Source organism: Tursiops truncatus, chromosome 11 (assembly GCF_011762595.2).
Source record: "Tursiops truncatus isolate mTurTru1 chromosome 11, mTurTru1.mat.Y, whole genome shotgun sequence".
In the NCBI taxonomy this organism is placed as follows: domain Eukaryota; kingdom Metazoa; phylum Chordata; class Mammalia; order Artiodactyla; family Delphinidae; genus Tursiops; species Tursiops truncatus.
In genome coordinates, this window is record NC_047044.1 from 20,762,763 (window position 1) to 20,787,382 (window position 24,620).

General features: G+C 42.4%; 1 protein-coding gene across 1 annotated transcript in view; it reads right to left on the reverse strand.

Annotated features, from left to right (window-relative positions):
• Nucleotides 1-15,976, reverse strand: part of ANO4 (anoctamin 4) — a 440,366-nt gene extending 424,390 nt beyond the window's left edge. Inside the window, exons 1-2 of the mRNA XM_073789215.1 lie at nt 15,547-15,976; nt 2,899-2,982 (exon numbers count right to left, since the gene is read on the reverse strand). Of these exons, the coding sequence (XP_073645316.1) occupies nt 2,899-2,982; nt 15,547-15,667 (205 nt within the window). The 5' untranslated portion in view covers nt 15,668-15,976. The remainder of the gene's footprint in view (nt 1-2,898; nt 2,983-15,546) is intronic.
• Nucleotides 15,977-24,620: the final 8,644 nt, after the last annotated feature.

A 24,620-nucleotide genomic window follows, 5' to 3' on the forward strand; every position in this document is an offset into this window, starting at 1 on the left:
CTCCATCTGTTTGTATCATCTTTAATTTCTTTCATCAGTGTCTTAGAGTTTTCTGCATACTTTGTCTCCTTAGGTAGTTTTATTCCTAGGTATTTTATTCTTTTTGTTGCAGTGGTAAATGGGAGTGCTTCCTTAATTCCTCTTTCAGATTTTTCATCATCAGTGTATAGGAACGCAAGAGATTTCTGTGCATTAATTTTGTATCCTGCTACTTTACCAAATTCATTGATTAGCTCTAGTAGTTTTCTGGTGGCATTTACTCATCTTAAATGAGTAAATACAGGAAAAACAACTGGAACAGCACCTGGCACAGAAAGCTCCCATATGGTCCTCACTGTTTACCCCTCCACTTTCACTGACAAGTGTCTTAATAGAGGTCTCTACTCACAGCTCATCACTCCTTATTCAGAGCCTTGTAAGCTGGCTCCCCTCCCACCATCCACTGACATGGGATGTCACCAGGGCAGCCTTTTAACTTTAACCCTCCTCAGTCTCCCCTTCTAGAAATTCTCTGGGCATTTCAAGAAATGTACTTGCTAGGTTTTCCTACCACTGCCGTTATTTCTATCCTAATTGTGCTTCCCCCAAAGATTGGTCTTTGACCCTCTACACACTCAATATACTGATGCCCACTCTTATAATTTCATCCTCTTCCAGAGATTCAACTGAACTCTCTGTGAAGAGAATGCCAATATCTTCATCTCCTGCCCATTCTCTCCACATTTCCAACTTCCTGTGGGTCATTCTGAGGTGGGGGGTCTCACTGGGACCTCAAACCCAACACACTGGGACCCTAGAGCCATGCAGTCCTCTTCCTGACCTCTGTATTTCAATGAACAGCTCAGACTCCCTGTCAACCTGACTCAAAGTCTCAGGGCACACTATCTGAGGCACATCCAGGCAATGACTAGTCCTCCTGACTCTTCCATGCCTCTCCCTCCAGACCTGCCTCTCTATCCCACTTCCCACGTTCATTACTGTCTCATGTCAAGACCACAGTCAGAGCCACTTACTCTGTCATAACACCAGATTCTTGCACACGAAATCCATCCTGTTCACCACCCAAATAACCTTTCATACATGCATTCATCCTGTCACCCTCCTTCTCTGAACTCTAAACGACCTCCCACTACTTAACTAATGTCTTTAGGAATGTCATTTTAGGTTATTTAGTGTTTTCAAACCAGGGTCCATGAACTCTCCACAGGGATTTTTAAGTTGTTTTCATTTTTCATTTAAAAGTCAATTTAATCATTTAAAAATGAATATGTGCATACCATGGACCAAATTTTGCCACTTAATTTTAGTGCCTGAGTTTGCTTTTGTGTTTCCATCAAGTTGCCCCCAGTTGATACACTTAATGAGAAGAGGAGAGAGAGGGGAATGTCAAGGTGCAAACAAAGGTGCAAACAAACAAAGATCCAATAATCTCACCTGAGGGAGCATTAACAGAGATTTCAGAGTGGGTTGAACAGAGAGAGGTGGTGGCACAGCAGAGTTACCATAAATACTGTAAATACTGAGCTCAGTGCAAAGAACCTTCACTGCTGCAGCCAGGACCGCGTTGCATTACAAGCAGTGACTGCATTTCAGCAGAATAACAAAGCCCATCACCTTAAATTAATGTGGTGAATTTGTGGTTGTTTCTCTTCTCAGTGTTTTAAATTTCATTTACAAATTTGATTTGATTTTTATGGCTATTTGGAAAATAAGGTGTCTATAGTTAGTTACATTTTATGTTGGAACATACTTAGGTATCCTTATAATAAAAATAATTTAAATCCATTTTAGAGGCTCATAATTATTACTTCTTTTTACAGGGGTTCACATTGCTGGAGTCTGAGAAACCATGACACTGTGTTTCAAAGCATGAGCTTGTGTCATTCCTGGATTGGAATCCTAGGCACATCCATTTCTGGCTGTGAGGCAAACAGCAAGTTTCCTCGTCTGTAAGATGGGGAAATGACAGTACCTTCCTCATAGAGTCCCAATTAAGTCAAATAATGTACGTCAAGGGCCAAGAGCAGCTGACAAACGATAAGTGCAAAATAAATGTTAGCTGCAAGTATCACCATTACTCTTTGGTTTCTAAGTCATAGCCAAGATTCTTAAATCAAGAAAAGTTTGAAAGGAAGTGGAAAGGAGAGGAAAGATTCGGCAGACAGAAAAATAATCATGATCACTCTTCCCTTTTTGACCAAAATAAAACATGTTTAAAGGTGAGCAGGAAGGCGGCTGGGAGAGTGCTAGGTGAACACAGTATATTCTGCCAGGATCCTACCGTCTCCATAGGGGGGTTCCTCATCCAGGGGGGAAGGGATAGAGAACCACACACCCCAAACTGCAGACTTCAAGTTTCTGAGAAGGCCATGGGCTATGACATGGAATTTTATTTCTGTGAAGTCAGGGGACAGGACAGCTGGCATACACAGACTCCCCCGAAGCATAGCTAGCATTCAGGAACACTGACTTGTTATTTTATGCATGTATGCATTAACTTATACTTATGGGAAATGTACATTTTCTATTTGCAGTTGTGATATAAATTCTTTTAAAATAAATGCAAATAAATCTTAAAGAGTCAGTTTTAATATTAAGTACATAATAATATAGGTGATACACAAATGAAAGAGAAAGCAAATGAAGAAAAATTGGGAAACCTGTGTTTTGTTTTGTTTTGTTAATCTCTCTGGATCACATTTCCTCCATCCATCTCTATGCAAAAGCAATAAGGATCCACAAGAGGGCACCCCAACAAGGTGAGTCCACAAGTATTTACCCTGACTCTGAAAATAAATTTGATGCGCTTACCCTTTCTACTCACTCCTTCCATAGCCCTGCACCCCCAACCTTTATAGGCAACAATAGGTTTCATTAAAAACTGGCACAGTTGCTCACCTATGGTGATCTGGCTGACACAACTGTAGTAGCTGCCCGTCGTTGCGGAGGAAAGGTTATAACTCCCACTGCTTATATCTTTGTCTGTTTAAGAAAACAAAAGAGGGGAAGGTTAATTACATCCTGGTAAACACCATGACCACAAAGTATATGACTGCTGGTAAATAAACCAGCTGTCTGTGTCTGAGTATCTCATACTTATTCATTGGTTCATTCATTGACATTTAGGGAATGCTAGGTGCATTGAAACATTTCAACAAACAACCCAGACTGTCACACAGGCAATTTCAGTTTGGTGTCACTTTTTTATAATGGGGGGAGGGTGCTGGGGGAGGGTTACAGGGGAAGGTGAGAAAACACCTGACCCAGACTAGAGGGTATCAGGTAAGGCTTCCTGGGGGAAGTGAACTAGGCAAAAGGGGGGTGAATTGAGGGGAAGGATCCAGGCAGAGTGCTATCATCTTGTCTGGAGACTCGGAAGCCTCTGCTTCCCGAGTTAGCAGCTGAACACAGTACAAGGGAGGTGCACAGCCGCTGGACTACGAGGGGTCTTATAAACCACGTGAACAAGTTTGGATGTTGCCAAGAGAGCAGGATCCCATTTTCATTTCAGAAAGATCACTTTGAGGCAGCAAGGAGAACAGTCCGGAGGAGGATGAAAGGAGAGGCAGAAAGACTCCTTTATGAGGCCACTGCGGTCATCCTGATGAGAGATGGTGGTGGCCAAACCATGGGAGGAGCAGCCGTGGAGACAGAGAAGTGGGGGCAATTCCCTGCAAGGCTTTTCTGTTCAGCAGCCAGCTGAACTGCGGTCCTCACTACCGTGAGCAGACCATGTTCCCAACAGAGGGGCAAAGACACCAAAACCTCCCATTCACACGGCACCCTACCATTTTCAGCCACATCGTCTCATGCACGGCGTGAAATAGGGCGAGCGTCACCCCACGTCTCTGGTGGAAAAGCTGAGGCTCCAGGCAGCCGAGCACCTTGCCCGAGGTCACACGACAGCATGTGGCAGAACAGAGCTCAAATCGAGATCAGAACTGCTTCAAATTGTTTATGAAGAAGGCAGGGCATACGTGATTTAAAATATCAAAATAAATACATATTGTTTAATATAAAACGCTACAGTTTACACAGAGTTACTATAAGAATGGCTGTGAAACTGACCTGAAGGAAATATTTGAATATTACATGTTATGGGATACCAGGAAAACTTTGAAACTCTGATCTATAATGATGAAAATCAGAAGTCCGAGGGAAAGAAATAATCAAGAATGTCAAACGTAGTCAAAGAGAAAGCGTTTCTAGAAACGTACTGAGTCATATTTTATTGAGAGAGCAATGCGGATTTTTAGAGAAGATGGCTTTGCAGATGAACATTCTAGGAGGAAAGAACAGCAGGTACCTGGACAGAGAGGGCAGGAAATGGGAGTCATCCGCCGGGGTGTCCGGATATGCTTGTGGTTTGAAAGCAGCTAGAAAGTATTGACAAACGCAGGTAGTGAGCCAGAGGGCGGGGAAGTAGAGGGAGCCCTTCAGAGGCCACATCAAGGCCACTGTAGGTCCACAAACAGGGAGGTAACAAAATATTTTAAGACTATTTTTATTGTGGGGAAAATTAATTCGAGCAAGGGCACGTGGCCAACTTCTCCTCTAAGAAATATTCCCAGACCATTCCCCCTCTCTAGGGGGCTTCCGGGAACAGTAGACACACCTCCAACAGCACTGTGCATGCGAGATTGCACTCGTTTTCTGGGTATCCCAAACCACGTGCTTGTCAAGGGCAGGTCCACACGTTTTTCAGTTTGTTATCTCCAGAGCTTAGTGTTTTGCCTGGCATAAGGTGAACCCTCAATATATGTTCGTTGGTTGAAAGAACAAAGGAATGCATGAAATTAAAGAAAGGATAACAAAGGACCATTTCCCCTTCCTAGTAGTTATAACTTCAGTAGAGGTTGCCGTGATCAAAAAGAAGGAGCACAGGGCTTAGAGTCAGCACACCTAGGGTTTGAAGCCCAGCTTTGCTGCACATGAACTCCTTGAACTCGGTCAAGCTGTTGACTTCCTTTAGTATTGGTCTTTCCATCTGAAAATGGTGACAATAATGCTTATCTCACTTTTTCTGGGCTAGGGGTTGGGAGGTGGAAGAGGATGAGGCATGGCTAATAAAAATAAGTCAGCTTCACAAAATGTTAGCAAGTCATTCCATATATATTTGTGGAATCAGCTGAATCAACAAAACCCAGACCTAAAACATATCAAACTACTCTAAACTTGTCATTCCTAATTTTTTTTTAAACCCTTCACTAATGATCTGTCCTTAAAAGATTTTGGAAGGGAGGAGACCTCCCAGGGACAATGTCAATGGCATCAAAGGGGGGAGGAGGGTGAAGGGAGAGATTCAATAGCCACAGAAATGCTTCTGAATGGAGAGAAAAGGAATGAAGAAGAAAAGCACATTGAGAAATCAGTAATCAATAAAGAAGCAGAATGCTTGAGTTAGGAATGAATGCTTGGGAAGAGGCTGTGCGTACATTTGAACAGGAAAAACTACTGAAATTTGACTTGAATCTGAATGGTAAAACTAGGGCATAGTTTGGGAGGCAATATTTTGAAAAGACTCAAAGAGCAGAAGTACAAAAACCTGTGGCAGTTTTGGTACCAAGTGACTCTGTAAAGGAAGGTGTTTTCCTATATAAGAATTAAAACAAAAATGTTAGATTTTTGTGGGAGGGCTTGACTATCCATTTAATCTTTTAGGAACCAACTGTAGTTAAAAAAACAAAATCAGGTACCTAGTGGAAGAACTTGAGACTATGAATGAGGTTAATAAACTTTGTGGGTTCTGGAGTCAGTATCCAGATTAGATACCTGGTTCCAACCCTTGGGCACAATACTTTATCTCTACAGGGCTCTGTTTCCTTGTATGTACAATGCAAATAATAAAGGCACTTACTTTATAAAGTAGTACATAGAAAGTGTCCAATTAGTGTTAGCTATTATTTTTATTTTATACTTAAAAAGAACAAAGGTACCCATAAAATAGAATACCATATAGCAAAGGAAAAGAATGAAGCAACGCTACACAAAATACTATCAATGGATCTCATAAACATAATGTTTAATGAAAGAAGCAACACCCAAATGGTATATGATTATATTTATGAAAATTTCAACAACAAAACTAAATTGTATTGTTTATAGATGCATATATAAATGGTAAAACAGTAAAGAAAAGTAACAAAATAATTAGCACAAAAGTCAGCATGGTGATTACATCTGGTGAGGAAGAAAGCGGTTTGAAATTGTGAAGAAGTACAGGGAGTGGGGGTAGGTTCTATGGTGCTGGGAATGTTCTACCCTTGACCTAGGTGGTGGTAACACAGTATTCATTTTATAACTATTTGTTAAATTATAAATTTGTCTTGCCCACCTGTCTGTATGGACAATAGCTTTTTTAAAGAAGCAAAGGGGGCAGAAATCACAGTAGGACAAATTAGGAATGCAAATTCTGCAAAAAATGTCTAAAACAATGAGATGGTGGTGGATTCATACAACAATAGTCATTGAGTACTTACTACTTGCCAGGCACTATGCTAAATATTCATCATTTCGTTTACATCATTATTTCATTTGTGCTCCAAAACAACTCTTTTAAGGTAGGTGTGATTATCCCACTATCCAGATGAGGAACTAGAGGCTCACAAAATCAGGGAACTTGCCCAGAGTCACACTTCAGGGACGTCACAAAGCTGGAATTAAAACCTAGGTTTGTCTTACACTAGACCAATATTTGAGAACAAAGGCAAAGACAGAGGAGGACAGATTAACATCATAAGCTGTGTTAGGTGGATTCCTGTTGTATCTGGTGCTACATCTTTGACAGTCATTTATTTGATGAGGTTCTGCAGGGAATGAGAAAGACATCATCTCGGGGATTCTGTTTTCAGAGCCCCACTTAAACAGAAACATGTGACAAAATTAACCCAATTTTCTTTGTCTCAAATTATTTTGGGTACACTTATAAACAGTATGGTCTTATAACCAAATAATCAGGCCCATCTCAACATTCAACCTTTCATCTTAACCACAGCAAAAAAAGCAGGTACCACGCCTATTTTCATTTTCCCACCGAATGCAGAATTCTGGTAGATATGTAGGCAAAACTAAACAAAAATTGTCAATATAAAATGATAATTATAATATCTAATTTGGGAAATTTTTTAAAAGAAATATAACTAAAATGCAAAATAGTCATAGTATACAAAGCCATGAGCTGGGTGCTCAAAATCAAAGTATTATTCAGGGGAGAGGTTAACATATTAAATTTAGAGTCAGTGAAACAAAATGTAATGAATATGTGTAGAATTTGTTAGGTAAGATTTAACCATAAGTAGAAGGGTAATTATTAAAATAACAGAAATAAACTATATTTCCAAACCAGTTTGCTGTGCTGAAGGGGGTGGGAGACAGATGGTGGGGAAGAACAGGAGAAGAAATTTAACAAAAAAATTCTACTTAGATAAGAGAAATAAATGAGAAAGCATAGGAAAAAAACAAGACAAAGAGAAAATCTGAAGTAAAATGGTAGAATTAAGTTCAATTACACTAGTAGTAACAATACATGTAAATGGTCTAAATTTGTTATTTAAGAGATTGTGAGATGGATTTAGAAAGCAAAAAGAAAATCAACTAAATGCTATTTATAAGAGAAACACTTAAAACATAAGGACACAGAAATGTTGAAAGTAAAAGATATAAAAAGATATAGCAAGTATTAATCAAAATAAAGCTAGAGTAGCTATGTTAGTTTTAGATGAAAAAGGCTTTAAGACAAAAAGCAATTATTAAGGATAAAGACAGTCAATAAATAATGATAAAAGGTTCAGGTCTGATTCTTCAGGAAGATATTAAAAAATGTTACATCTGAGTTATTTGAGATAAAATAACCTCAAAATATATGAAGCAAAAATTAATAGAGCTACAAGGAGAAACTGACAAATCCATCATCAGAGGGGGAGATTTTAACACAATAACTGATTGGTTGAGCAAGAAATGTTTGGAAAAATACGGAAAATTTGAGACTGCAAAAACTTGGGTATCTTGTTAAAGTGAAGAGCTTGATTTACTATCTCTGGGGTGGGCCTGGAATTCTGCATTTTTTTCCATTTTATTGATATATAACTGACAACTGCATTTCTAATAGACTCCCAGGTGGTGGCAATGCTACTGGTCTAGGATCTCCAGGTCCTGGTAAAATCCTCCCCTGGAATCCACAATCCACAAAGCCTGGGAAAACATCTCACTGGCAAGAAAGGAAGGACAAATTTAAAAAGGAAAAGAAAATGTTTTCATTAAACCCTTAAAAACATATTAGAAGTCTGCTTATACATATGGACAGATAAAACTCAAGAATTACCAAACAGACAAATGATGCATAACTATTGACTTTACCAAAAAATTCACCGTATGATTCCTTTAATTACTACCCTACACAAGTGTACTGGAAATACCATTTACTTTACCAAATACATATTTATTGTGCAGAGTGAGCTACAACTGTTTACCGCATCTGGTTGGGGTTTTTTTTGGTCTTTTTGTAAATCACTTAAAATTGTTTATAAAAGGCTCTAGAGAATCCACTGGTAAGAAAACAAAATAGTGGGGGATGTATGTGTGTGTGTGTGTGTGTGTGTGTGTGTGTGTGTGTGTGTGCATATGTATGTCCCTCAGAAATATTGGTGTGATTTTTTTCTATGTCTGCTGTGTATTTTATAGGCTTACAGAAAAGTTAATATTCAAGTCCAACCCTTTCCTCCTAGCTGTGTAGCCTGTATCTCATCACCTAAGCTCCCTGGGCCTCAAATTCCTCCTTTACCTTGTGACTGAAATTCATTCATTTAAAAAACACTGAGTGCCTAGCACACACAGTAGATGCAGGCTGGCACCAGGTGGGAACTGGTGGCTTCGAAGGTCTCCCCTAAGGTGTTGATGAATTAATCAAAGTGTAGAGAGTGTGCGTCACTCCACAGAGCTTTCCCTACAGTAATGACAATAAACACACCACAGTGCTGTGTACTACATTGCTCTAGGACTTTCTAGGTTTTCATAACATTTTCACCTTTGCTCTTTCATGTAACTCTGCAGCAGCATTAGGAGACAAGCAGGGCAGGGACCAGCTGTGATAATACGAGGAGTTGTTCCCTCCTCTGCGTCTCCCACTGGATCTGAGCTAGACCCAAACCCCTGGAGGGCAGGGCCATCCCTTATTCACCTTCTGTCCACAGTGCCTAGCTCTGCCTAATGCATAAAAAGCACAATAAATGTTTGCCAAAGACTCTAGTAAGCTTTCAAATACTATAGTCACCATTCCTGCATTTTAAACACTGGGCCTGATACTCATTATCTCAGCTTCCCTTTGATTCCACCCTTGCAGGCACAGTGGCCAAAAGACCTTGCAGGAACCCTAATTAGAGAAAAGCCTTTCCTTTCCTTTCTTTCGTCCTTGTACCTATTTGATTCAGTGTTGAAAATCCCACATTCTTTTTCATTTTTTCCGGAAGGTAAAGATCCATGCCTCTTCGTTACAATGTAAGATTCATGAGAACAGTTTTTAATTTTGTTTTTACTTCCAGAACCCACAACAGTACCTGACACATAGTAAGCACTCACAAAACATATGTTGAATTGTTCTAGAAACTTCCTTGGTAGCTACGGACTGTTTGCCTAGGACTAAGTTCTAACAGAAAAATCCACACGCCTATTACAAAGAACATCATGTTTTAAAGGAAAAGATTAAAGTGCTCCTTCACAGGATCAAAATAAAATTTTAATTTTGCCCCAGAAAGAAACTTTTAAAGTGTGAAGGGCTGAAGGTCAAAAACTAATCTGTGTAGACTTTGCTGCAGCTTCTTAATCAAAAAGGATCCTAAATCAATGTTGACCATGAGTGTCTGGATTGCATAATGACAAGCATGCCAGGTGGTAGAGGGCAAAAACAAGAGAAGTCCTCAAACAGCTCCTTGGATCTATTCTGCAGCTAAAGCATGACTTCCAGCCCGTTAGCATACATCTGATTTCACCACGCAGTGTGGACACTTTTGCTCTTTTGTCCATTCTTATTTTCTGAAGGGTAAAAGTTCTATTGCTTATTTGCAATAGGAAAATGAAGTTTTAAAAATGTGTGTGTGGTGTACCGCCCCTTGCGAGAGTCCATTCAGTCCTTCAGTCGATCAGACAGCCAAGGACTGCTCACCCAGTATATGCCAGGTGCTGGGCTAAGCACAAGGAATATAAAGATGTAGTCCTTGGCCTTTGGGATTTTACAACCCACAGAGAGGAGTCCTCATTACAGTACAAAATGGAAAGCTGTTGGGGAGAGGAGTACCCTGAAAGGTTCCAAGAGAGGAGCCCAGTAGGATGGGGAGGTCAAAGGAGAGGGGGAGCGAGCCTCATAAAGGAGGAAGGGGCTGTGTTTCAGAGCATGGGCCAAGGTTCAGACACCTGAGAAAACCAGGTGCAATCAGCCACCCCCAGCCACCTCCCTCCCTAAAAGGTAGGATGCTGGGGCCGAGGGCAGCAGGAAAGAAGGATGGTCAGCTTCTGAAGGGCCTTGTTTGCCAACCTAGGGAGGTTAGACTTTGACCTGTAAGCAGAGGGGAGCCCTTGGAGAGTTTTAAGCAGAGGAATAACAGGATCAGATCTGCAACTGGGATCAGAGAGGCGGGGAAAGAGGCAGAGAGACAGCTGGGAGTCAGAGAGACAGCTGCCGCAGTCAAAATTGGCAGTGACGGTGGCCTCCACCAGCATAAGAGGAGGGGGCAGGGAGAGGAGAAACCAGAGTAGAAAGACTTTAAGGAAGAAGAACCAATGGGACTTGGTAGTTGAGAGTATACGGGCTGGGAGAGGCAGTTGACAGTAATAGCTATGCTTACCGAGTACTCACTATGTGTCTCTCATATGCTCTTACAAGTACTGTTGCATTTAAACCTCAGAGTGACCCCATTTTACAGATAAGAAAATTGAGGCACAGGAGGTGAATTGGTTTGCCCAAGGTCACTGTTAGTATATTCTGGTAAGGGAGGACTCAGAGACGACTCCAGGATTCTAGTCTAGGTGACTGCATAGAGCATGCTGGCCCGGCCAGTGTCTCCTGTCTTGGATGTCATGCTCCACCAACACCATGCTGCCGGAAGCTGCCTTTTGCCCCCTGCCATCTATCCCCTTCATCTTTGTTCGTGCTGTTGCCCCTCCCTGGAATGTCCTTCTTCTCCCAATTGGCCTTTTCACATCGTCTCCTCCAGGTAACTCTTCCTGACCTATCCCTCGCTCCCCCCATCCCCTCTCCCGCAGCACTGCATTATAAATCTCTTTAGGAGCCTATTTCCTCCAGCTGACTGTGCTATCCTGAGAGAAAGAGTGAGATCTCATTTATTCTGGTACTCCATGGTCCAGTAGCTGGAGCTCAGTAGCTGGAGTGATTCTATAGGACACAGGTATGGGAGAGGAATTCTGTTTTGGACACAATGAGTTTGCAATGTCAGAGGAGTATACAGGTAAAGAAGTCTAGCAGACAGCTGGGTAGACAAGCACAGCACATACAAGAAAGAAGTTCTGAGTTGGTGATTTCTGTTTATTCGGGAGTCACCTGAATAAAGACAAAATGACAGGTGAGGAAGCTATGTCCTAGGCTCTCATCTCTTAGCTTCACTCCATTCTGTGTTGCATGGTTAGGCTTGGCTCTCATTACACCCCCCTCCTATACCCCCTTCCAGTCAGAAGTCCTGGTCATCCACTGCCCTTTAGCCTTTGCTCAAGCCATGCCTTCTCCCTGGGATTACCCACACAGCTGCCCTTACGTGGTGAACGTCTGCATGAACGAGCACATTTTCTCCTCTTCCTAACTGCCCCTAGCCCCAGGTTCTTCAGCCAAACTCTGCAACCTGCCTTCAGGCGCCCCACTCATTAGGTGAGACTAAGTAAATTCTTCAACCTATCTGGGCCTCAAGCTCTTCAAGTGAATACAGGGCTAACATTGGACTAGTTTCTTAAAGATGGTTGCGAGGGGCTTCCCTAGTGGCGCAGTGGTTGAGAATCTGCCTGCCAGTGCAGGGGACACGGGCTCGGGCCCTGGCCCAGGAAGATCCTACGTGCCATGGAGCAACTAAGCCCGTGTGCCACAACTACTGAGCCTGTGCTCTAGAGCCCGCAAGCCACAACTACTGAGACCGTGTGCCACAACTACTGAAGCCCACGTGCCTAGAGCCCGTGCTCTGCAACAAGAGAAGCCACCGCAGTGAGAAGCCCGCGCACCACAACGAAGAGTAGCCCCTGCTCGCTGCAACTAGAGAAAGCCTACGCACAGCAACGAAGACCCAATGCAGCCAAAAATAAATAAAATAAATTAAAAAAAAAAAAAGATGGTTGCGAGATTTAAATGAGCTAATCCGCATAAAGTGCTGTTGTTATTGTTTGTGTCCCAGCATAGCCCACACTTCTGCTTCCAACTTTGTCACCCCAGTTTACAGGCCTCCTGCTAAGGGACTGACTTTGCCCTCAGGGCCACTGTCTCTTATTTAGTAGATGTCTAATCAATGTCATCCAAATGTTTGAGAGTGAGATTATAAAGCCAAGGACAGAACGCAGGCAAACACCAACATAAACAGTTGCAGGAGTCCACAAAGAAGAAGCCTTTTAAGAGGCAGGAGGGAAATGAGGCGACAATAGTTACAACAACAAAACTGGCTCTGACTGCATCTCCTTCGTCTTCTACTTGCTCTCTCTGCTCTCGCCACACTGACCTTCCAGCTAGCCTTGAACGTGGCAAGCTCATTCCTGTCCCAGGGCCTTTGTACTTACTGTTCCCTTTGCCAGGAATGCGCTTTCCCCTCATAATGACATGGCTTGTTCCTCTCCTTCATTTAGCCCTTCCCTCAAATATTTCCTCAGAGAGGACTTCCTTATCTGAAGGAGCCCCCACTGTGCCCCATAAGCTCCTCAGACCCCACGCTGACAGCTCGATGCCAGGCCGGCAGGTCCAACCACAAGTCCCTTCCTGGTGCAGCCTGGGACACAGCCCCCTGTGCCTTCTTTTGCACGGCCAAGAATGAATCAAGTCCCGGTCCCCTCTCTCTTGTCACCCTCCTTGGTCTCATGCACGTGGTTACATAATGAGCTAAAAGCGTTTAAGAACCTAAACCATGTAAAGGACAAGGAAAGAAAGATGAATAGTGAGTATGAAAGGCTGAGACATTTAAAATCCAGAATTTTTTAAAAGTGCATCATCCATTGAACATATATTTATTAGAGGACATATCACAGTTATCGATTATCCTAATCTCATTCCACATTTCCAGAGGATACATGTCTAGATGGTTGCCCGAAAGTAAAAGTTCATGCCAAAATACAGAAAAAACAAGTTCCAACATAGGATCAAAAAATGCATATTTGGATGGGAAGCTAATGAGGTTTAACCGGAGGCTGCTGCTAATGAAATGCATACATAAGCCAAATTTCTCTCTCTTCTTAGGAACCTAAAACACACGGTCTACACTGTAACTGTTCATTCTCTTGGCAGCCCCTGTGCTAAAGACAGGACTGAGGCATTCATTAAATCAGTCAAATGAATATAAAAATTGAACCCTCTAAATTCCAGGCAAGAAACCTAGATCATCCCCCATCATGATATCTAAACCCAAATCCAACAGAATTGAAAGGGGACTTTTTTTAAAGCAGTTAGATTTTCAGAGAGATGAAGGTTCCAGAGCTGGACCAAACTCTCAACAGAAAATAATCTCAGCATCCAGTGGATGAGGAATATATTGAATGTGCTTGGTTTTGTTTTCACCAGGTTGAAAACCCTGATGGACTCATTTACCTTGTCGTGTCTTGGGTCACACCGCTACAGACCAAGAAACTAATGTGCATTTAGCGGCCAAGTGTATTCACCACTTTAGGGATGGGGGAGGGAGAAGAGTGTGTCAAAATAGATTTAAAATAGCACAAATTCTAATTGAGATATTTGCTTAAATCTGTCTCAGTTCCCTTTAAGGTTCTAAAGAGAAACCCATGTTAATTCTTAGTTGCCAAAAAAAATGATCTGCCACCTTTTTTCCTTTAATTACTGAAATATACTTGCTTTTCCAAAACAATTCACTTCTTCTGACTTCATTTTCTCCACCTGGGTGCCCAATTAAGCTTTTAAAGCGTCTAGAAATTTATGGAACTGATTAGTACGTAAACCTCTTACTGACGGTATCCACAGGAAGGCATGTGAAACCTAACATCATGTAAAAACCAGAAGTTAGATCCCCCTGATAGAAAAAGGTGTAAAAATAGGTTTCTGCCAATGAATATGACTAAAAAAGCGTCAGGATGTTGAATTAGCCCCAAATGGTAACCCACGAATGACAACGTTATGTATTAAATGTGCAGCAGGGGCAACAACCCAAATCCCAGCAGAAAATGCCCCGAGTTAAAAAAAAAAAAAAAAAAATAGGCCACTAGTATGCAATTTGTAATCTGCTCACAATTTGTTAGGTTCCCAAGCATCAACTGCAAACCCTCAGAGCCACCTGAGTGATCATTTTACACAGTTTAAATCCCAAGAAATAGAGACTGACCCCTTTAACCTTGGGAAAATGAGCAGGGGACATCACTGGTCTGGAGAATGAAGCCTCCATGCCAAAGGGCAGCAATTTCCCTCCCACCAAGCCCTGGCTCAGAGATGTCCCCGCAGAACATTCCCCAACAATTGCTCAGTACCTCCGCGTTTAAAACGCCAAAACTAGATGTTATCACAGCAACTGCTTGCAAGCCAGGGTAAGGGAGGGAGGTCTTACTTGAGTTTCCGCCTCCTATAACCCAGTCTCGGCAGCATCTCTGATAAAGGACTAAAGAGAATTGCTTTTTTTCCACGCAAGCAGAAATGTTGATAAAAAAAGGCTTGTTGGCTTCCCAAGTGTCTGGGATTTCTAGCTGAGTATGAAACCTTCACACTGTGATTTCATTTTCCTTCAGAACTGTACAATGCCTTAAAAATAATCATTAAAAAATATATTTCTTTAACAAAAAAGGGGGGAAAGGAATGTCTTCTATTTCCATGCAACTTTTATTTCCAAGCTGATTATTTTTGTATTAAAAACATATTTTGGTGCATATAATTTAACCCCATAGCATCTGTCAGAGAGATGTTCTCATCTCTGATTTACAGATGGAGATATGCAAGAACAGAAAAGTTTAAATAACTTGCCCAAGGTCAGTCAGGGACAAGATAAGCAAGGACTGAACGCAGTTCTAACTCCAAGCCTCACACCGCTAGGAAAGGACTCAACACACGTATACCTTCCCCTCGGTGGTCTGAAGCGAACGGAATTTTACTGGAGTGCCGAAGCTCGAAAACACCTAAATTTTAGGCGATTTTACTCCACCGACTCTTTCTACAAACCCCCCCTTCCCAGGTTCCGGGCATCCTCCAATTGCACAGGGCATCGGTCCCCCAGCCGCAGGCCAGCGCGCGCTGCAGCCGGGCTCCCTCCCTTCCAGACCCTCCCGGGAGCCGAGCCCCGAAGTTTCCCAGGGTGATCAGACGGCTCCCGGGTCTGCCCGCCCCAGGAGCCCCGAGAGCCCGCGACCGCCCGCCGTTACCGTATGCCGTGAGGGAGGCCATCCTGGCCCGCGTCCTGCCCAGGCTGGCCAGGGCGTCGGCGACAGCGGCCGCCTGCGCGTGGCGCCCCTGGACGGCGGGCGTCCCGCCCCGCGAAGGCATGCGCTCGGCTCCCGCGGCGCCCGGCCTCCCAGCTCCCGAGCACGCCCAGTCAGCCCGCCGCGGCCGCCCCGGAGAGGTTCCGGCGGCGCGCAGACACCCGGGGCCGGGTCTCGCTGCCAGGGCGCGGGGAGCAAGGGCGCAAACGGGCCGCGGCGCTCCAGGTCCCGGCGGGGATTGAACCTGCGCCGGAGGACGCGCGACCCGGAGAGAGGAGGGGCGAAACAGGCGGTGGGAGGGGCCGGGCGGAAGCGCGAGGCTGCTGCGGCCCCAGCCAGCCGGCGGCGGGCGGGACCCCGGCTGAGTCCACGCCAAGCCAGGTGGCCCTCGGGGTGGGGGCGAGAGGGGTGACGCGGGCAGACGCGGGATCGGGAAGTCCAGAGCGCGCCACGGTTTCCGGGACCTCGAGCCTTCAGCTCCCTTGCTAGGGAAGTTCCCCTGGAGAGCGTGCCTGGGGATGGGGGGCTGGGTCCGGCCGCCTGTGACTATAGGGTGCGGTTCCCAGCCCAGGCGGCAGTCTCGAGAAGACTTTGCCTCCGAGGCCAAAGCCCAGGGGCGAGTGGCAGTTTTGCCTTGAGGACTTTTATTAATGACGTCCTTGACCGCTAAGTACCTAGTTCTGACCCCAACAGTTCATACCTGTCCCAGCAGCAGCAGCATCCTGTCACCTTTATTCGTGCGTCTCTCTCCCCACGAGGCTGTGATCAGTGTCCTATTCCCCTCTGACTGCCCTGCGCCTCGATCAGGGCACGAACTCAAACATTATTTGTCGAAATGACTGAATGTCCGAGCCCCTTGCTCGCCCCCGCTGGAAGCCTACCCATCCTATTGTGAGAGTCCTTTGTTTTGAATCAGGGTCTGGAAAATGGGGAACGAGAAAGGGATCCAAGAAGCCAGTAGTATCCATGGGGATGGGGACAAGAGAAAAGGGGAGGCCGCCTAACGCCCCCTCGGGTTCAGGCGCACCCGAGGCTTTGCAAGTCCCGAGTGCAGAGTCGCGAAGACACGGTGAGGGCCCTCGGGGCTTCCTGGCGCGGGGCTGACTGTCCTGGTCACCGGGGTATCTCGGCCTTGGAAAACTCCAGTGCCCAACGAATTGCGGGGCGATGCTGTCAAGGCTATTTAACCGCGTGTGGGCTGTGCCCACCCTGGTGGAGGCACAGGAAGGGCAGAGAAATCTGGCTCAGGCAAAACAGGGCGTTTCTTTAGCAAGGTTTCCGAGCGCCCCTCTCGCCACCGCCACTGTCCTTGGTGCTCGCCGGCCTATCCCAGGTGTCAGGTTTTCGCACTTGCAACCTTCCTCCCCTCCCGTCCCCTCTCCTCCCCTTCCCTTCCCGCGCTCCGGCTCTTCTGGGAGGGCAGCGAGGCGGCAGCGGGGGACCGATGGGCGAAGCTCTAGGATGAAATGTCACTTTGTGGTCGGTGGAGTCAGGCCGGGAGAAGGGCGAGGCCGCCCTGGGTAGTGAGATCGCGTGATCTGACAGTTTATTCCTGCTGGGTCAGCCAACTACCAGCAGGTGACCCTTAGTCAAGATGCCCTGTGTGACCCTTCATTTTCCCCATCTCTAAAGTGGCGGTCACCGTTGCTAGTTAGCGCTGTGCCCACCTCACAGGACAGTGGCAGGGCCCGGGTGGCAGGGATCCAACTCCTCAACACTCTGGGCTGGGTGCTCTTGTCAGCCTGTCCCACCTCTGGTGCCCAGTCCTGTGCCAGCCCTGGGGCCTGAGCCTGGAGCTGCTCCCTTGCTTCCCCTTCATGCCTCCGCTGAGACCCAAGTCCATCTGCAAGTTGTCTTCTGCAATCCAGGTGCCGGTCTTTCTTCTCCCTCTGCCTCCACATTTTAGCTCAGGTAGGGTCATGAGGAAGGACGATCAAAATGTGTTACAAATTGCACTTTACTTCTTCTTGACAGCTCTTTCTAATCAGCAGGAACTTAAAAGTAGTGTCTAATTAATTAACCTCTCTTCAGGCCACCTGAACTTCTGTCCATATAATACCACTCCAAGTCCTTGAGAATCCTGGGCCGCTTGGTTGGGGAATCCATGGACAAATACACCTCATTCTTTCACTGTCAGGTTTGCCAAGAGCCTTCCCTTGTGCTCAGGCCCTGCGCTGTCAGGCGGGGCTGAGGTCTTGAAGCAGCATCCCTGTCTCCTGGTCTGCAGCAGGAGGGGTAGCCTCACCCTGGCTCATTCTTGAGAAGAACAGGCCAAAAAAAGTTATGATACTGTGATGAAGCACGGGGTGGTAAAGACACCTTGCAAGGAGCGAGAGGGGTCTTTCTTCGCAGTGTTCACAGATGACTTCACCAAGGAAACGACATTTGAAAGATGAGGTCCAGGATTTGTGTTGTTGTCGGTAAAATTTCTTAAAGACAAGCTTGTCATTCAGATTTTCTTATGTTTTATTCATTCACCATGTCTTCAGGAGTAAAACATGAACTGTCACAACCTTGATGAAAGCTGTATTCTAAATCTTTCCAGGAAAATGCCTTTTTCAGATGATAGACTGAGGAAAACTAGTCCTTCACTTTTCAGCACACTCTGAACCTGAACTATTTGAGGTATTATTAACTGCTCTGAACGTGATTATATTGCATTTGACACTGGAAGTGGCCACCTCTCTGTGATTAACATTGTTTTGGTGATTAACATTTTTAATAACTTATTTTAAGTTTTTAGTTTAGTAACTACTCTGCAAATACTCATTCTTTAAAACTGCTGCAGCTGAAAACTAATTTAGTTTTCATATGACCACCATCAGCTTGACTTAGAATGTGATCCATTATTAAAGATTTAACAAACTGAATGTTTTAAAATAACTAATTTCAACAATGGAGCATTATAGCTACATAACAGATCCGTTTCTATAACAATAAGGGCTCCCTTGGAGCTCTGCTATAATTTGCTACACCTGCAAAAAATAAATGTAGATAAAATGAAATGACAACTTTTGTTTTTCAAAATTCCAAAATTAAATGCATTCAAATTATACAAAGCAGTTAGCCCCTCACAGTTAAATGTGTTTAGAGACTGCTTCATGCATTCTTTCCTTGTATGAATGCCTTTTATAACATATTTCACTAATCATTCTCCAGCCAACTTAACTGAATTTAGCATAAAATAGAATTTGCTTTGGGGGGATGTTAATCTTGTTATTAAATCCTATGCATTTATACCAAGGAAAATTTATTAGAGGATCCAATAATATTTACCTGAAATATGCTTTATTTTGTTATACAAATGCCGTATGACTCCTTTCTGAAAACAGACGTGTGTGTCTCATCCTGAAACTATGAGTGTTGCAATGACTGTACGGGTGAAAATGTTTTATATTCAGATTCATTTGGATTTGAATTATTCTGAATTCATATTGGTGAAAAAATTACCATAACTTCCATCTCAATGTGAAAAGCAAAAATTTCTATATTAAAAAACTATTTCCTATTTGGGACTTCCCTGGTGGCGCAGTGGTTAAGAATCCACCTGCCAATGCAGGGGACATGGGTTCAAGTCCTGGTCCGGGAAGGTCCCACATGCTGCGGAGCAACTAAGCCCATGCACCACAACTACTGAAGCCCGTGCGCCTAGAGCCCGTGCTCCACAACAAGAGAAGCCACTGCAATGAGAAGCCCGTGCACCGCAATGAAGAGCAGCCCTCGCTCGCCGCAACTAGAGAAAGCCCGCGTGCAGCAACGAAGACCCAACACAGCCAAAAAAAAAAAAAAAAAAAAAAACTATTTCCCATCTCCTAGAAAGCAACATATGAAAGTATCACCTTTCTAATCTGCAATGAACACCATTAAACAAGAGTCTTATGTAAAAACTATTTCCTCTGGAGTTTGTTCATTAAATAGTTTCTCTGACATGGAAAGGAATTTGTGTGGGACTTGTGTTGTCCAGAACAGGAGAAGAGGAGCTTGACCAAATTCACTAGATGATAAACTATGCAAAAGACTGGATTATGTCTTATTTTTCTTTATTTTGCCCACGGTCAATGGGCAAATAAATGTGTATTGCTCAGAGAATCATGGAAGGTCAGATCCAAGAGGAGACTTAGAAAAGAGCACTGGTTCTGGGGTCAGCCTGAATTCAAATTCCAAACTGCACCACGTATTCATTGTATGACCTGGGCCTCAGTTCCTCATCTGCAAAATGGGGCAATAATAATAGCTACAGCATAGGGTTGTTGAGGGTGTCGAACAAGTTAATAGGTATAAAGCCTTTAGAACAGTTCTCAATAGAGGTTAACCCCTATTATTTATTATAAGCAGTTTTCCGGGATTCTCTTAGGAATGCCAACCAAGTAGTAATCCCTTTCATAAGGGTTAATGATGTTCATAATATTGAACAGCCAATACCGCACATGCACCCCTAAACAGGGACCCCGGGTGTGCCAGGCTTAACCCTTTAGCCGCTGGGTTGTGGGGAAGTCCCGGGGAAACAAGGTGCCAGGCAATGTGGGTCTTGGGGCAGTGCCTGTTTGTTATAACAAGAATGGAGGATTTCAGGACTTTAAGACTGGGACCAGTGTGTCCTGGCTGAACATCAGTTCTGCTTCCCACCTTCCCACCCTAGACATCCAAACCACTGAACTTTCTAATCACTCCACAGAGCACCAGTCCTTTTCAGCCCAAACACATTTTAGTTTCTAATTCCCTACTGAGAGAGGTGAAAGCAAACATAATGGGATAATCAGAATATATATAACAACTGATATTTAGGAGAGACATGTACATCCTCTATTTATGAACACTTCTTAATAAGAGATTTTAAATATCTGTTTAATGGAACATATATGGGGTGGTAAGTGCCAAGGGATTTTAAAATAACATCAACCAAACAATCCAAAATAAATTAATTAATGGTAACAAAGAGAAATGCTGAATGGATTTTTATTAGCTGCCTACCGAGAATAAATTTCATGCGAGAAGAATACGATCATTAGGGAGGAAAATATTTGCCTCCACTGCAGAAAAGCAGACTAAGAAATAAAAGGCAAACAAAATCCAGAGAAGATTTAAAAACCAGTGGCAGCAAAGTCCTAAAGGGAAAAGATCACGTTAATGAAAGAAATCACCAATCCTCCATTCACTGACTTGAACTGAGTTTTCTCCATTTGGTCAAACAATCTAAAGCCCAAAGAGTGAACACTGGATCACAGAGAATTTAGTCTTTCCTGTCAGGATAGATCTTCCTCTCTCATGGGGCACTTTTGTAGGTTCCTCAGAGAACATCCATCTGAACGTCCGTGACACAGGCAGTGCATCTCCTCTGCTGGCTGCTTGTGATTCTCTCAGCCCCCGGGAGTCTAGTAGTTCACCCTTCTCATTTTCAACAATATACCCCTAAGGTAGGTGTGTGCTGGGAGTTGCGAAACCCATGTCTGACCACCTCATCTGTAAGTTCTGTGAGGAGTGTAACATCTTATTTTGGAATGAGATATTTTCTACCCATTTTGCTTTTGGCCTTTTGGGGCATCCACCAAAAAAAAAAAAAAAAAAAAATTGAAGAAAGAATTTCAAAAAAATAAGACTTTTCTTAGAGCAGTTTTAGGGTCACAGCAAAATTGAGGGGAAGGTATTAGAGATTTCCCATATACCCCCGGCCCTGACTCACGCACCCACCACGTGATCAACATCCGTCACAAAGTGGTATAGTTGTTACAACTGATGAACCTACATTGACACATCATAATCACTCGAAATCCATAGTTTACATTAGGGTCCACTCTTGATACTGTACATTCTGAGTTTGGACAAATATATAACGACAAGTATCTACCATTATAGTATCATACAGAATATTTTCGCTGCCCTAAAAATCCTCTGTGCTCTGTCTATTCATGCCTCCCCAATCCAACCCCTGGCAACCACTGATCTTTGTATTGTCTCCATAGTTTTGCCTTTTCTAGAATATTTTATAGTTGGACTCATACAGTATGTAACCTTTTCAGGTTGGCTTCTTTCACTTAGTAATATGCATTTAAATCTCCTCCATGTCTTTTGATAGCTCCTTTATTTTTAGTGCTGAATAATATTCCATTGTCTATATATATTAAAGTTTATTTATCCATTCACCTACTGAAGGACGTCTTGATTGCTTCCAAGTTGTGGCAATTATGAATAAAGATGCTATAAACATCCATGTGCAGGTTTTTGTGTGGACCTAAGTTTTCAACTACTTTGGAATTGAAACACCAAAGAGCAAAACTGCTGGATTGTATGGGAAGAGGATGTTCAGTTTTGTAGGAAACTGCCGAATTGTCTGTCAGAGCGGCTGTACCATTTTGCACTCCCCGGAGCAATGAATGAGAGTTCCTGATGCTCCACACGCTTGCCAGCATTTTGTGTTGTCAGTGTTCTGGATTCTGTCCATTCTAATAGTTATGTAGTAGTATCTCATTTTGTTTTAATTAACATTTCCCTGATGACATATGATATGGAACATCTTTTCATATGCGTATTTGTATCTGTTTATCTTCTTTGGTGAGGGTTTGTTAAGGCCTTTGGCCTATTCTTTAATTGGGTTGTTTGTTTTCTTATTGTTGAATCTTAAGTGTTCTTTGTAAATGTTGGATAACAGCCCTTTATCAATGTGTCTTTTGCAGGTATTCTCTCCCCATTTGTGGTTTGTCTTCCCATTCTCTTGACACTGTCTTTCACAGAGCAGAAGTTTTTTAATTTTAATGAAGTCCAGCTTATCAGTTATTTCCTTCACCAATCATACCTTCGGTGTTATATCTAAAAAGCCACCAGCATACCCAATGTTATCTAGGTTTTCTCTTATGTCACATTCTAGAAGGTTTATAGTTTTGCATTTTACGTTTAGCTGTGTGATCCAGTTTGAGTTAATTTTTGTGAAGGGTGTAAAGTCTGTGTCTAGATTTTTTTTTTTTTTTGCATATGGATGCCCAGTTTTTCCAGCACCATTTGTTTAAGGGACTTTCTTTGCTCTATTATACTGCCTTTGCTCTTTTGTAAAAACTCAGTTCGCTGTATTTATGTGGGCCTATTTCTGGGCTCTCTGTTCTGTTACATTGATATCTTTATCTATTCTTTCACCAGTATCACACTGTCTTGACTATTATAGCTTTACAGTAAGTCTTGAAATAGGTTGCGTCAGTTCTCCAACTTTGTTCTTCTCCTTTAATATTGTATTAACTCTTCTGGGTCTTTTGTCTCTTCAGATAAACTTTAGAATTAGTTTGTCAATATCCACAAAATAACTTTCTGGGATTGGGATTGCACTGAAGCTATAGATCAAATTGGGGAAAACTGACATATTGACAATATTGAGTCTTGCTATCTATCAGCATGGAACATCTCTCCATTTATTTATTTCTTCTTTGGTTTTGTTCGTCAGAGTCTTATACTTTTCCTCATACCGTTCTTGTACATATTTTGTTAAATTTATACCTAAGTAATTTACTTTGGGGCGTGCTGATGTAAATGGTATTATGTTTCTAATTTCAAATTCTACATGTTCATTGGTGATATATAGGAAAGCAACTGATTTTTGTATGCTAACCTTATACCTTGCAACCTTGCTATAATCACTTATTAATTCCAGGAGTGCTTTGTTGTTGTTGTTCTTGTTGATTCTTTTGAGTTTTCTACATAGATGATCATGTCATCTGTGAACAAAGAGAGTTTTATTTCTTCCTTCACAATCTGTATACATTTTGTTTCCTTTTCTTCTCTTACTGCATTAGCTAAAACTTTCAGTATGTTGCTGAAAAGGAATGGTGAGAGGGAACATCCTTTCCTTGTATCTGATTTTAATGTAAAAGCTTTGAATTTCTCACCATTTAGTGTGACATTAGCTCTAAGCTTTTTGTATATATTCTTTATTAAGTTTATTAAGAAGTTCCCCTGTATTCACAGTTTACTGAGAGTTTTGATTGAATAGGTGACGGATTTTATCAAATGCTTTTTCTGCATCTCTTGATAAGATCATGTGATTTTTTTTTCTGGAAAATCCCAAAATACTTGGAAATGAAACATATACTTCTAAATAACTCTTGGATCAAAGACAAATAACAAGAGGCCTTAGAAAATATTTTGAACTGAATAAAAATGAAAAAAATCATATCAAAATTTGTAGGGTACAGCTAAATCAGCATGTAAAGGGAAACTTATAGCTTTACCTGCTTATATTAGAAAATAAGAAAGGTCTCAAATCAATAAACTAAGTTTCCACTTTAAGATACTACAAAAGAAGAATAAATTACACTCAAAGCAAGTAGACGGGAGGAAATAATAAAGATAACAATTGAAACCAAAGAAATAGAAACCATAAAAGCAGTAAAGAAAGTCAATAAAGCCAAAAGCTGTTTCTTTGATAAGATTAATGCAGTTGAAATCATCTAGCTAAACTGATCAAGAAAAAATGGGAGAAGAAACAAATTACCAACATTAGGAACGAAAGGAGGGACATTACTATAGATCTTACAGATATTAAAAGGATTATAAGGGAATATTATGATGACTTCATGCCAGTAAATTTGACAACTGAAATAAATTATACAAATTCCTTTAGAAATACAAAATCAAAACTGAACAAGTTAATTCTATGTCTATATACCAGCAACTATTTCCATTTACAATAGCATAAAAACACTTAAGAATACATTTAATGAAAGTTATACAAAATCTGTATTCTTAAAACTAGAAAACATTGCTGAAAGAAAGTAAAGGGGATCTAAATAAGTAGTAGGATATATTATTCTGTGGATTGGAAGGCTCAGTTGTTGAGATATCAATTTTCCCCTAATTGAACTGTAGTTGCATTGTAGTCTGTGTGAAAATCCCAGCAGGGATTTTTTTTTTTTTTAAGAAATTAAAAAGCTATTTCTAAAATTTTTATAGAACTACTACTAGAAGAACCAAATCAATTTTGAAAGAGAAAAACCATCTTGGAAGATTTACACTACCTGATTCAAGACTTATTCTAA